General features: G+C 43.0%; 3 protein-coding genes across 3 annotated transcripts; 2 read left to right on the forward strand and 1 right to left on the reverse strand.

The window, feature by feature from the left end:
• The first annotated feature begins 24 nt into the window (after positions 1 to 24).
• Positions 25 to 1,310, forward strand: cold (coiled). Its single transcript, XM_030382698.2, has 3 exons — positions 25 to 236; positions 301 to 611; positions 668 to 1,310. The coding sequence occupies exons 1-3, from the start codon at positions 176 to 178 to the stop codon at positions 758 to 760; spliced, it is 465 nt and encodes a 154-aa protein (XP_030238558.2). The 5' UTR covers positions 25 to 175; the 3' UTR covers positions 761 to 1,310.
• Positions 1,311 to 1,319: 9 nt separating this feature from the next.
• Ptth (Prothoracicotropic hormone) lies at positions 1,320 to 2,985 on the reverse strand. The gene is made up of 3 exons (XM_030382691.2): positions 2,442 to 2,985; positions 1,738 to 2,157; positions 1,320 to 1,670 (listed from the first exon to the last, which is right to left on the reverse strand). The coding sequence occupies exons 1-3, from the start codon at positions 2,448 to 2,450 to the stop codon at positions 1,395 to 1,397; spliced, it is 705 nt and encodes a 234-aa protein (XP_030238551.1). The 5' UTR covers positions 2,451 to 2,985; the 3' UTR covers positions 1,320 to 1,394.
• Positions 2,986 to 3,082: 97 nt separating this feature from the next.
• Positions 3,083 to 5,108, forward strand: Pph13 (PvuII-PstI homology 13). Its single transcript, XM_030382681.2, has 3 exons — positions 3,083 to 3,683; positions 3,747 to 4,006; positions 4,069 to 5,108. The coding sequence occupies exons 1-3, from the start codon at positions 3,643 to 3,645 to the stop codon at positions 4,974 to 4,976; spliced, it is 1,209 nt and encodes a 402-aa protein (XP_030238541.1). The 5' UTR covers positions 3,083 to 3,642; the 3' UTR covers positions 4,977 to 5,108.
• The last annotated feature ends 5,672 nt before the right edge of the window (positions 5,109 to 10,780 follow it).

Raw genomic sequence — 10,780 nt, forward strand, 5'->3', positions numbered from 1 at the left:
CGCAATAACAGCAGTAAGTGCTTATCGTTATCGAGCAGCCTCTATCGATATCGGACGCTGCTGTTGTGGGAGTTGTCCAATTTGTGTTGTTGCTTTTATACGCACATATTTTCTAAGTTTATTTACCAATTTGTTATTGCGTTTTACTGACTTAGCTTGCACAACTGCGAGCTGCATGATGAAATCCTGGGAAATAGCTGTGCTGCTGCTAGCGGCCGTGTACCTGTGCAGTCAAGGTAGGTCTACAGCCACACCTTAATTAAGAAACAAACGCAATGACACATGTGAGACAATTTGCAGTGGATTTTGTGCAGGGACTCGAGTGCTATGTCTGCTCCAACCAGACGGGCAACACAGAGAAGTGCCTCAACACTATAAAGACCTGCGAACCGTTTGAGAATGTCTGCGGCACTGAAATACGCTGGGGCAGCCAGCCCTACTTCTCCGAGGGCGCTCTCAAGCAATACTACGTCTCCAAGCGCTGCATGACCAAGGAGCAATGCCAGTCGAAGCGCCGACGCTACATGCAAATGTATTGCACACACATCTGGTACGAGGACTGGGCGTGCAACGAGTGCTGCCAGGGCGACAGGTGCAACTACTTCATTATCGTAAGTTGTTAGTTGGCCTATGCTGTGTCTCTTTATTAATCTGTTGAATCTTGCAGAGCGGAGCGACGGGTCAGCAGAGTCACATGGCTAAGTTCTTAGCTCTGCTTCTGGGCCTGGGACTGCTGATAAGGCGTGGCATCATGCCCTAGAGCTCAAATGAAGCTAGTTTCCAGCTATTTCTTCTACGCACATTCACATTCCAAGGAAGCTAAGTAATTGTAATTGTAAAACCTTCTCATTTTGTCCACTAGCTAGTAGTTACCACTGTATGCCGTCCATTGTATGTACATTTTGTATGTAGCTGACAAGCTCAAAGTGCCTTCACACTCTCTGTTTTACTTGTATATGTCTAAGGCTTGTTAAAGTTTATAGTTTATATTTAAGATTGTAAATGAATTACAGATTGTAATATACATATGCTGCCTCTATAGACCTGTCTAATTATGTGCAGTGAGGGCTATTAGCACAATTCCCAAAGTATCAAAGGTAGCATATACAATTCCAAAGTAAAGCTTAAGCTGGATTTTTATGCTGCTGCTAAATTCTTTGCAATCTCGATATATTAACTAAAACTTTAACATGTCCTTATTAGTTTTTAGTCCACGAACTCGAATCATACGAAATTCTCGAAGATTTTTAACACAAGCCTCTTTTAGGTAACGATTTTTGAAATAGATAAACGTACAAAACAGCTAAAAACCAACGGTGTTTTCTTTAAGCGGTCTCCTGTGCAATTGTTTAAATATTATATTTCATATATCATCATAAAAGTCATTCATTTAGCTAGTTGGTGCAGAAGCAGCCTGCAGTGACAGTCACCGTCTTGAATTGCCATTGCCAGAGCGGTGTCACCTCCTCGGGCATCCACAGACGCGCCGATGAGGAGGCCGCCTTTGGTGTCGCCTGATCTGGGCCCAGTGTTAACACCTTCACCTTATACTCGAGCGGCTTGCAGTTGGAGCCGTGCATGCACTTGGCATCCTGAGCTGGACGGGACTCGCAAATGGCGCTCATCAGATAGCGAGGAAATGATGTGCTGCCCAAGTCAATGAGATCGTTCTGCATTGACAGAGATTTATAAACTGACTTTATTAAAGATATGTATAAATTCTATCGTTAGCCTTACCATAACTTTGCAATCGCAGCCGGCGGCGTGTGCATCATTGCGTTTGCTGGTCAGCAGATCCTCGTAGAAATCATTGTAGTACATCGGCGGCAGCTGGTAGGGCGTCAGTGCCGCCTCCGTTGGACGTGTGGTGGGCGGTACAGTTTCCGCGCTGGCAGGGCGGCCAAAGAGCGCATTCAACATCTTGGAAGTGCTCTGATCAGCTTCCGTTTCGATTGCCTCAACTGGCAGCTCGTTGCCGTCTCTGCCGCTGCCGTCTCTGCCGCTGCCGCCGCCACCGCACTCTTGGACGCCGAGCAGACGACTGCAGCGCTTAGGCATGCTGCGGGCGAGCATTGGAGCAGTCAGCTCGTCGTAGGCAACAAAGCGATTGCTGCTGATGACGCAGCGCAGCGCCAGCGCCGCTAGCAATGAGGCCATCTGCAAGGAAATTGTTTCATTAATACACTGAGAGAAAAACGAACACTTTTCAGATATGCAAAAATGTGAAGAATTGCCGATCTTGATATTTTAGCTGTTAGTCTGAACTTTAAAATTTTCAAAGTATTCTTTTTAGTATTTGATCAATAAAGAAACTTTCAGTTTATAAATTTGTTGTTGCTTAATTCAAGAACATTTCAACTTAAACTCATACTTAACACAATTTTCGATCGAAATGAGAAATACTCTTCAATACTCTTCACTGTTTGCCGTGTTGGACTCACCCAGAGCATGGCTGGAACCGAGCTGCTGCAGAGTTTGGCTACGTTTGCGACTCTGATGGCGTTGGTGGGGCGTTTATATAGCCGCTGGCCAGCTGGCCGAACAAAGGCGGCCAAATGCTCGGATTACCTTTTGTGTGGCCCAGGCATGTCCATTATGGCCCGTCACCTGGACAGCAGCAGCAACAGCAGCAGCAACAGCAGTAGCAGGAGCTGCCACAGCATCCGAGCAGCTAAACAAAAGGCTCAACTGTTGACATAATAACAAAAGACTCTGGTGGTTGGGTGGCCGCTTCAGTTTTGGGGAGCCTCAAGTGTGGAGAGCCTATTTATAGCTGGACACTGGCTTTAAGTTTCAGCTATTCGAAGTGTTGATGCGTATGACCGAAAAAAAAGAGGAAGAAGGAGAAGAAGTAGAAAATATGAAGAAGCAGCAACAAATAGTGGGAATACCCAGTGACCCAGACATTTGCAACCACCTACCGCCCAACCACTTGAGCAGCCAGCAGGCTAAGAGCTATGAGCTCATGGACTGCGCGTCTAGCACTAAAAACTCAGGTGCATTTCTAGCTGCCCCAAGGGGTAGGTGCTAAGTGTGTGTGTGTGCTAGTATAGGTGTGTGAGTGTGTGTGTGTGGCAGCTAGTTGTGGGGCTTCACTGTATGACGAGAAAGTCGCGCAAACGCCAATCCACCCAGTGGCTCGTCAGTTGAATGCGCGTCGTTGCCCCGCACGGTGGGGCGCAGTTATATATAGAATATACACGTATATATATATATCATCTACAACAATATATATATATATATGTGCGCTCACAGTTGGACATGCACTGGCAGGCACGTGCAAGCGCTGCTCAAACTGTTTGCGTGAAGGAGTTAAAGGCCGGGACGATTGCCAAAAATATTTCCAGCTAAATCAAAACTTCGTGTTGTTGTTGTTGTTGTTGATGGTGGAGCGTGTACAGTTATCCGCTTGACTTGGTGCAGGGGCGGAAGCCCTAGTTGTGCTGCCCCCTTGTTCTTGTTGCTGTAGTCGCTGGAAATCGTTAAAAAGCATAGAAAAGTTGCGACTATGTCACGAATTGCCGTCGACTAAAAAATAAAACAAAAACCCAAATAAAAAAATAAAAAATAAAACACTCACGCTTGAACAGCAAAGAGAGAACTGTAGAGCAAATCGCAGCCCAGTCGGCACTCAGGATACGCATGGACAAAGGCACAATGAAGCGCAAGCAGCGTCGATACAGGTAAGCCAGGCTGATATGCCATACAGTGTGTGGGTGTGCTTCATGATTGCACTTGATTCGCAGAACCACATTCAATACACTGCAGCTGCAGGAGCTGGAACGCGCCTTCCAGCGCACTCACTATCCGGACGTATTCTTTCGCGAGGAGCTGGCCGTGCGCATCGAGCTGACGGAGGCACGCGTCCAGGTCTGGTTTCAGAATCGTCGAGCCAAGTGGCGCAAGCAGGAGAAGATGGGCGGCGAGTACGAGAAGGGCGCCGGACTCGAGCTGGATGTGGCGTTCGATGATAGCGCCGTGCTGGGCCAACTGGACAGCGCACTGGGTGAGTAGCTGCTGGCCAGACGATCATGGCTGATCTAGGCTAATGCATCCTCAATTTAACAGCTGGCGGTGGCACACTGCTGCCGGATACGCCGCCGCAGTCTTCCAATTCGCTGGACAACGAGCTGAAGGCGCCCTTTGGCACCGGCTGTGTCTCGCCCTCCCGGCTGTCGCCCAACATCTTTCTCAATCTGAACATTGATCACTTGGGCCTAGAGCGTGGCGGCAGCGGCCTGTCCATGGAGTGGTCCACCTACCCGCCGTCCACAACTGCCGCGCACTCCACACACCAGCATGAGCAGGAGCAGCAGCAGGAGCAACAGCAGCAACAACAACAGCAGCAGCAGCAACAACAATTGCAGCAGCAGCAATCGGAGCAGCAACAGGTCTGCACGCTGCAGCATCAGGCGTTGGCGAGCGCCTTTGGCGCCTCTCTCGATCTGGATCTGAACGATGGCTCCTCGGCCTACGATGAGATGAAGTTTCTCAGCGTGGATCAGTTTACGATCGACAGCTTCAAGGCGGACTGCATACTCAGCATGGAGCACAGCCTGGCGCTGGATGACAAGCAGCATCATCAGCAGCAGCAGCAGCTGGGGCAGCTGGAGCAGCCGCCGCATTCGCTGATCAATTCGACGTCCTTCGAGTCGCAGGACAATGCAGCACTGCACTCGCTCTGCCTGGACGGCATGGGCGTTGGCTTCGGCGGCCTCTCGCTGCTCTCCTCCCACGTTACGGACATTGTGGCTGAAGCGGCGCCCAAGTCGCCGCCATCGCTGCTGGTGCTGGACAAGACGCTGCCCTCGCTGAGCATCGGTGTGGATGGCATCAGTGAGCTGGTCGAGCAGCTTCAGCAGCATCAGCAGCACCAACACCAGCACCAGCATCAACACCAACATCAACAACAACACCAGCATCATCATCATCATCAGCATACGGATGTTGGTGTGGGCGGCAGCAATATAGTCTAATCGCAAAATTTTTGATTAACTTAGGCGAATTCATTATCCATAGTTCATGTTGTACGAGTCTAGCTATAATTTTTGGATCCAAATGTTCTTTTCAATATTTTATTATACATATATCATGGTGGCTATGCGTTGTCCGATTCCTGGTTTCGTGGAGTCCTATTATAAGGACTCTGTTTAAGGCATTCGATGTCTTGGCTGGTCCCCACAAAAATGTAGGAAAGGACCTCCATTTGGTTATAGCGTTCTCTGGCTATAACGTCGTAAAATAATAATAAATATAGCCGGATGCTACTGTACAGTATACATATATTACGATCTAAAATGCAGAGAGCTCTAGCACTAATAAGATAATCTACTAATATATTTGATATATCTGTGGTCTATCTCTGCTTGCCAAGGAATATAGGCATAGAGGGATTGTAGAGTATATATAACGTATTTATCTTCTTCTTTAAAAAACCTGACCTGAACCTTACCTGAATGCATAAGTAATTTTCTTTATAGAAATCGGATATAACTTATTTTATATGCTATATTTGTTATTGAAAAGATCATTCCATCTTCGGCTTACGTCGAGTGCAAACCTAAATTAATTCCTAGGTCATTTACCTAGGCGAGTTCTAAATATAGTTAATGTTATGCCATTGTAGCTATGATTTTTAATAACCATGCCGATGGGAGATATGTAAAATATATATGCATATACATATATTTGACTAGACCTATAAAATCTCTAAATTTTTGTAAGTATTCCTAACTGAAGCTTAAATTTCAATTTAAAATTTATTTTAAATTAAAAAAAAATTCTTTACTTTTCCAGTAGGTTAAATGCCAAGGACGTCAGGGATTTATCCTTTTTAAATTTCTGTTATTTTTTTTATTTATAAACATCTTTTGTTTTTACAATTTGAGTGCCTTGAGGTCCTCATTTTCTACAATTGCGCATCAAGATATAAAACGCATTAATTCATATACACTGGGAGCTTGAGTATACTTAAGAGGTTGAGTAATTTAAACATCAATTTCTGTGAATTGACTCTGGCTTTCAATTCTGGCGAATTGAAAATAAGAGCCTTTAGATGTAGAGTAATACAAATCGTATTTAGATACTATATACATAGAATGCATGAGTAGGAGATATGTTTGTGAAGCAGTGGATTCGACGAAAATCTAAAAACGTTGCAATAATCGGAAAGCCAAATCGAATTTATTGCCTATCAATGTGAAAAACAAGTTTAATAAGTAAAGTTATGCTATGTCGTTTATTATTAAAGGTGTTTAAGTAATCAGAGAGAAATGAGATATACGAAACAAGTTTACTTGAATATGAAATAATTATTGAAGAAAGCCCTGCCATAATTAGGGATAGTTTTCTTTTCTTTTCTTTTTTCTAGCTTTAACCCAGATTATTTCTTTCCATGCCTCCAAGCTAAATTCATTTCGAAATAGTTTTTCTCTGAAAGCTTAGTTGCGATTCTCTTTCTATTTATAAGTTTTGACGTCTAATGCCAGTTTTATATGTAAATAAAAAAGCCTGATACATATCCTTAGAGTTCAGCTAGCACTCACCTGCCTCTCTCTCTCTCTCTTCCTCTTTCATGCAGTGCCTTCTCAGGCTTAGCAATGCTCTCTGCCATACCTTGAGCTGTTATCGTGCCTAGCTCCGGCTTCTAAGGATTCTCTTGCACACACAAACTAAATACGTGTGTGTGAGTGCGTGTGTCGTAACAAAGGACATCCCCAACCATGTTTCACTTGGTATTTGTGGGTCGGATTAGAGCCAAAACTAATTGTATGATTTGTATGATGAATGGTTTTCGGGTTTCGCCAGTTTGTTTGCTTGCAAATAACATTTGCTTTTGCTTTTGCTTTTCCCCTTGCCAACAATTGCATTGGCTCCACCAAGCCCCGCACCTGCCCCAGCACCTGGCCGTAATTTCCATTTAGCGTATCCCAGTCAGTAAGCTAATAAGGCCTGAGCCGGGCCGAGCCACGTCGCATGGCCTTGGGGCGGCATCTGGAGCCCAGTCGGAGCTTTATAAATAAGCCCAGCGACGCGATCCCTCGACTCGGGCATTAGCACCTTGCGCTAAGCTCTTTGTGGATTTGTTTGTCTGTGCGCTCGACGCACAGAAGTCCAGCTTATTGCCGGCTAATTGCGGCTGGAGCTGATGCACTCGACCCGGACCGAGGCCACGGCTCTGTCGCTGCCAGCAGCCCGAAAATACAAATAAAATTGTGATTAATCCAGTTCGTTTGGTTGCCATTGGATAAGCCCGTCGAAAAATGCCCAATAAAGTGCGCTGGGGGTTGATGATGCTCGTCCTCTGATCCTGTGCCCAGTCAGCCGTTGATCGAACCCTTTCGCCTTTCACCTTTCGTCTTCCACCTTTCCCTTACTCAGGGATTTTTACAACCTGTCAGACATGCACACATGATTTGAAATTAATCGAAAATGTTTCGTGCATGTTTTAAAGGATACGCTCGTTGCTGAACTCAAATCACTCCAGGCTGTATGCACAAGGACCACAAACTTTAATCGATAGTCAAATAAGCGTCGTGCAGCACCAGAGTCAAGTCTGGCCTCAGCTCGTCTGAGTGTGTGTGTGTGTCGCTTGCAAGGATAACAAAGAGCTGCCTTGCACATTGCACTCTCTCCCTCTCTCTCTCTCTCACTCTTTCACACACACTCTCCTATTGTTTGCTGTAATTTCTCTAACGTTTGTTTATATTTTATATTGAATTCGCCTCGGGCCGCATAAACGCAATAATCGCACATTTTATGGATTAAACTCACCTGCTCGCCTGCTAATCTATTAAAAATTTACCGCCAGGACCAAAAATTGTCTGCTTTGTGCGTTCAGCTATAATTGAAGTTTTTCATTTTCGATTTTCTTTTCACTTTATCTCTATTTTACTTTTAACGGAGCGGTCGAGTCTCATTGATGTATTCTGTTTTGCTATAGAAAATTAAAAGCTCAAATCAGTTTTGCTCTGCTTTAAGAAAGATATTAACTTAATTCTGGAATTTTGAGAGTTGTAGATGGAAATTTAAGTGTAATATATATAAGTTATGTGTATATGAAACTTTACTGAAAATCTTCAGAATTTGAATTTGAATTAAAAACAAAAATTAGTTGGGACTAAAAAATTTTCTATATATTAAAAATTGGTTTCAGAAAAAAGAGAGATAGGTTTCAAGTTTGATCAGTTTACCTATAGATAAACAGACCAATGAATTTATTAACTTATAGTCAAATAAAACTTACAAACTTTTAGACCAACAAATGAGCTGCCTTTGATCAGTTTACCTATAGATAAACATACTAATTCATTTATAAGCTTATAGTCAAATAAACCTTACAAACTTTTAGACAAATGAGCTGCCTAAACGTAATTAACTCGTTGACTGAAAGGTTAGGGGCATAGTCTTAGAGCCTAATTGACTGACTTGAAATTTCATTAAAAAAATATTCATCAATTAAATTTAACAAACAAATCAACAAATGAGTGGATTTACCAGAACTTTTCTACCGACAACCTCTTAACTGATTATCGATCATCTGGATTTCCATGAAACCAAAGTGTTAAGCCAAAGAAACTGTTGCATTCAGAGCATTTTGGAATGAATTACTAATGGGTTCGGGTTGAGAAAAAAGCCGCGGAAATATCGAAATATCTGAAATATCTGAAGCCTTTCCCCAAATGAGTTATTTATTATGGAGTTATTCATTTGAGAGCGAGTCAGCGCGCCCTGTCGACGGAATATTAAATAATGAAATATTAAAATCAATGTGCAATGTGTTTGTATGGAGGGGACGTGATGTGTGGGCGTGGGCGTGGTCATAGCCAGCGTGTTAACATTGCCCAGTCCGCAACAAACGAGAAGGTGTTCATGTGAATAAATTGCAATTAACAATATTATTTTTTATTTCAACAAACGAAGCGCTGAAGCTATCCGTCATTTACGCAAGGACTCGTACATAAAAAATGGCTCTCATTTAATTAAAGGCAAATTTAATGGGTAAATATTTCATGTGCCACACATAAAGGTCTTTATACACACACACGCACACATGTGCATATGTTTAAATGGGGGTAAAAAAAAGTATGACGCTTAAATGTTGGTATAATTTTTATTTTAAAAACAAAAACTTTGTACGCTGTGTATGCCATGTAAATAGGATGTAAAGGATATGTCGGAGGGGCTCAGCAGCAGGACGTGAATGTATATTAAATTTCGTGTTGATAGAGTCGAAAAAAGACAAAACAAAAAGCCAAAAAAAAAATCAACAAAAATTAAAAGGAAGCAAAATAATAAAATACGAAGCGTGCACTAGAAAAACAACAGAAATCAAATTGAGTAAAGAAATCAAAATTAATAGACTGCAAATATTTGTAAATTTTTACACGAACTATTAACAAGGCTCACACAAGCTGAGGGACGAAAGAACTGAGGGTAGCCTGAAATACGAGACTCGAGATGTCATTGACAGGAACGGATCCAAATAATAGAAGCAGAAAGCAGAAAAACAGAGACCTATGCAAATAGTCTGCGTTGGTGAGGGACAGAGGATACAAAATGGCGTCGGCAACGAAATCAAAGATGGTTGGTGCAAGGGGTGGGGCGGGGGGTCTGGCGAGGTGATGCGTAGAGAATAAATTTGAATTTTGGTCACCTGACATGAGCTCTAGCACTGGTCAAAGGAAAATAACAAGACAAAGATGTAAAAAAAAAACAAAAAAATACAAAACAAAGGACAATACACATGACATAACTGGTCAAGATGGCAGCTCCAAAGGCGAATGGCATGACAGCAGCAACAACAGCAACAACAACAACAACATCGCAGCAACAGCAACAGTAGTAATAGCAACAACAGATAACGGTAAAAACGATGGCACGACAAAGTCATTGCTCAAATGTCCATTCAACTGTAAATTGCAAAATACAAAACGAGTAGCTGAAGCGAGGCAGTTGAAGAAGAGCAGGCAGAAAAGTAGCTTGACAAGTGCCGTTACTAAAATGTTAGGCAAGGCGTTCACGTGCCAGACAGAGATGGCTGCTCAGCAAAAGTATGCTTGTGCGTGTGTGTGTGTGTGTGTGTATTGGTAATTGCAAAAATGCAAATGAAATCAGACAACAGTTGAAACAAGCTTAAAAAAAAATGAAGAAGAAGAAGATAAAGCAGCAGCGTGATACAGATGACAAATACACTTGGAGCTAAGCATTAGCTGAATTGTCGAAAGATATATAAATAGTTATATAATGAATTAAGCTTTCGCTTATGGATATGATCAAATTGAGCTTTGGGGTAGCTTTTTGGGTTGCTTCATTGAGTCCTTAAAAAATCAGGGTATAATAAAACTATTGTGCTTCCTTAATTCAATCCAATAGATGTCACTTTAAGCTCACGACTTCCCACTTGGTTCGCTCAGTGTAACAGATATGTATAGCATACACCTAAATGGCTTGCCCTGTGTGTGTGTGTGTGTTGCCATATCTATCCATGCTCCATTGCCATCTATTTTTACCTCCTTTTCCGGTTCTTGGTATGCAAATTGGTTTTGGCTCTTGTTATGAAAAGGATTCCCCTGAAGTTCGCCCATTTGCTATTGACCAAGCAGTTGACCTTTTCGACCTGAAACTTGTATCTTGGCCAAAAGTTTGTGGATGCCACGTATTATGCTCTTCAAGGGGCGTTTCCCGAGCCAGGTGTGAACCAACACGATGCGGGTCTTCTCGTGCTGTCGATAAACTTTCCGGGCGTAATAAAAAAATCAGTTTCTTAGTTTTTTGTTTT

Source organism: Drosophila navojoa, chromosome 3 (genome assembly GCF_054131105.1).
Source record: "Drosophila navojoa isolate 15081-1374.11 chromosome 3, UAZ_NAV_1.0, whole genome shotgun sequence".
Taxonomy (NCBI): domain Eukaryota; kingdom Metazoa; phylum Arthropoda; class Insecta; order Diptera; family Drosophilidae; genus Drosophila; species Drosophila navojoa.

Excerpts from the sequence above, each read along its gene's own strand:
- cold (XM_030382698.2), top strand. The coding sequence starts at position 176 with ATGATGAAATCCTGGGAAATAGCTGTGCTGCTGCTAGCGGCCGTGTAC. Across the intron at positions 237-300 it reads CGTGTACCTGTGCAGTCAAG|TGGATTTTGTGCAGGGACTC; the intron begins GTAGGTCTACAG and ends GACAATTTGCAG. Across the intron at positions 612-667 it reads GGTGCAACTACTTCATTATC|AGCGGAGCGACGGGTCAGCA; the intron begins GTAAGTTGTTAG and ends TGAATCTTGCAG.
- Ptth (XM_030382691.2), bottom strand. Across the intron at positions 1,671-1,737 it reads GCTGCGATTGCAAAGTTATG|AACGATCTCATTGACTTGGG; the intron begins GTAAGGCTAACG and ends CTGTCAATGCAG.
- Pph13 (XM_030382681.2), top strand. The coding sequence starts at position 3,643 with ATGGACAAAGGCACAATGAAGCGCAAGCAGCGTCGATACAG. Across the intron at positions 3,684-3,746 it reads CGCAAGCAGCGTCGATACAG|AACCACATTCAATACACTGC; the intron begins GTAAGCCAGGCT and ends CTTGATTCGCAG. Across the intron at positions 4,007-4,068 it reads CCAACTGGACAGCGCACTGG|CTGGCGGTGGCACACTGCTG; the intron begins GTGAGTAGCTGC and ends TCAATTTAACAG.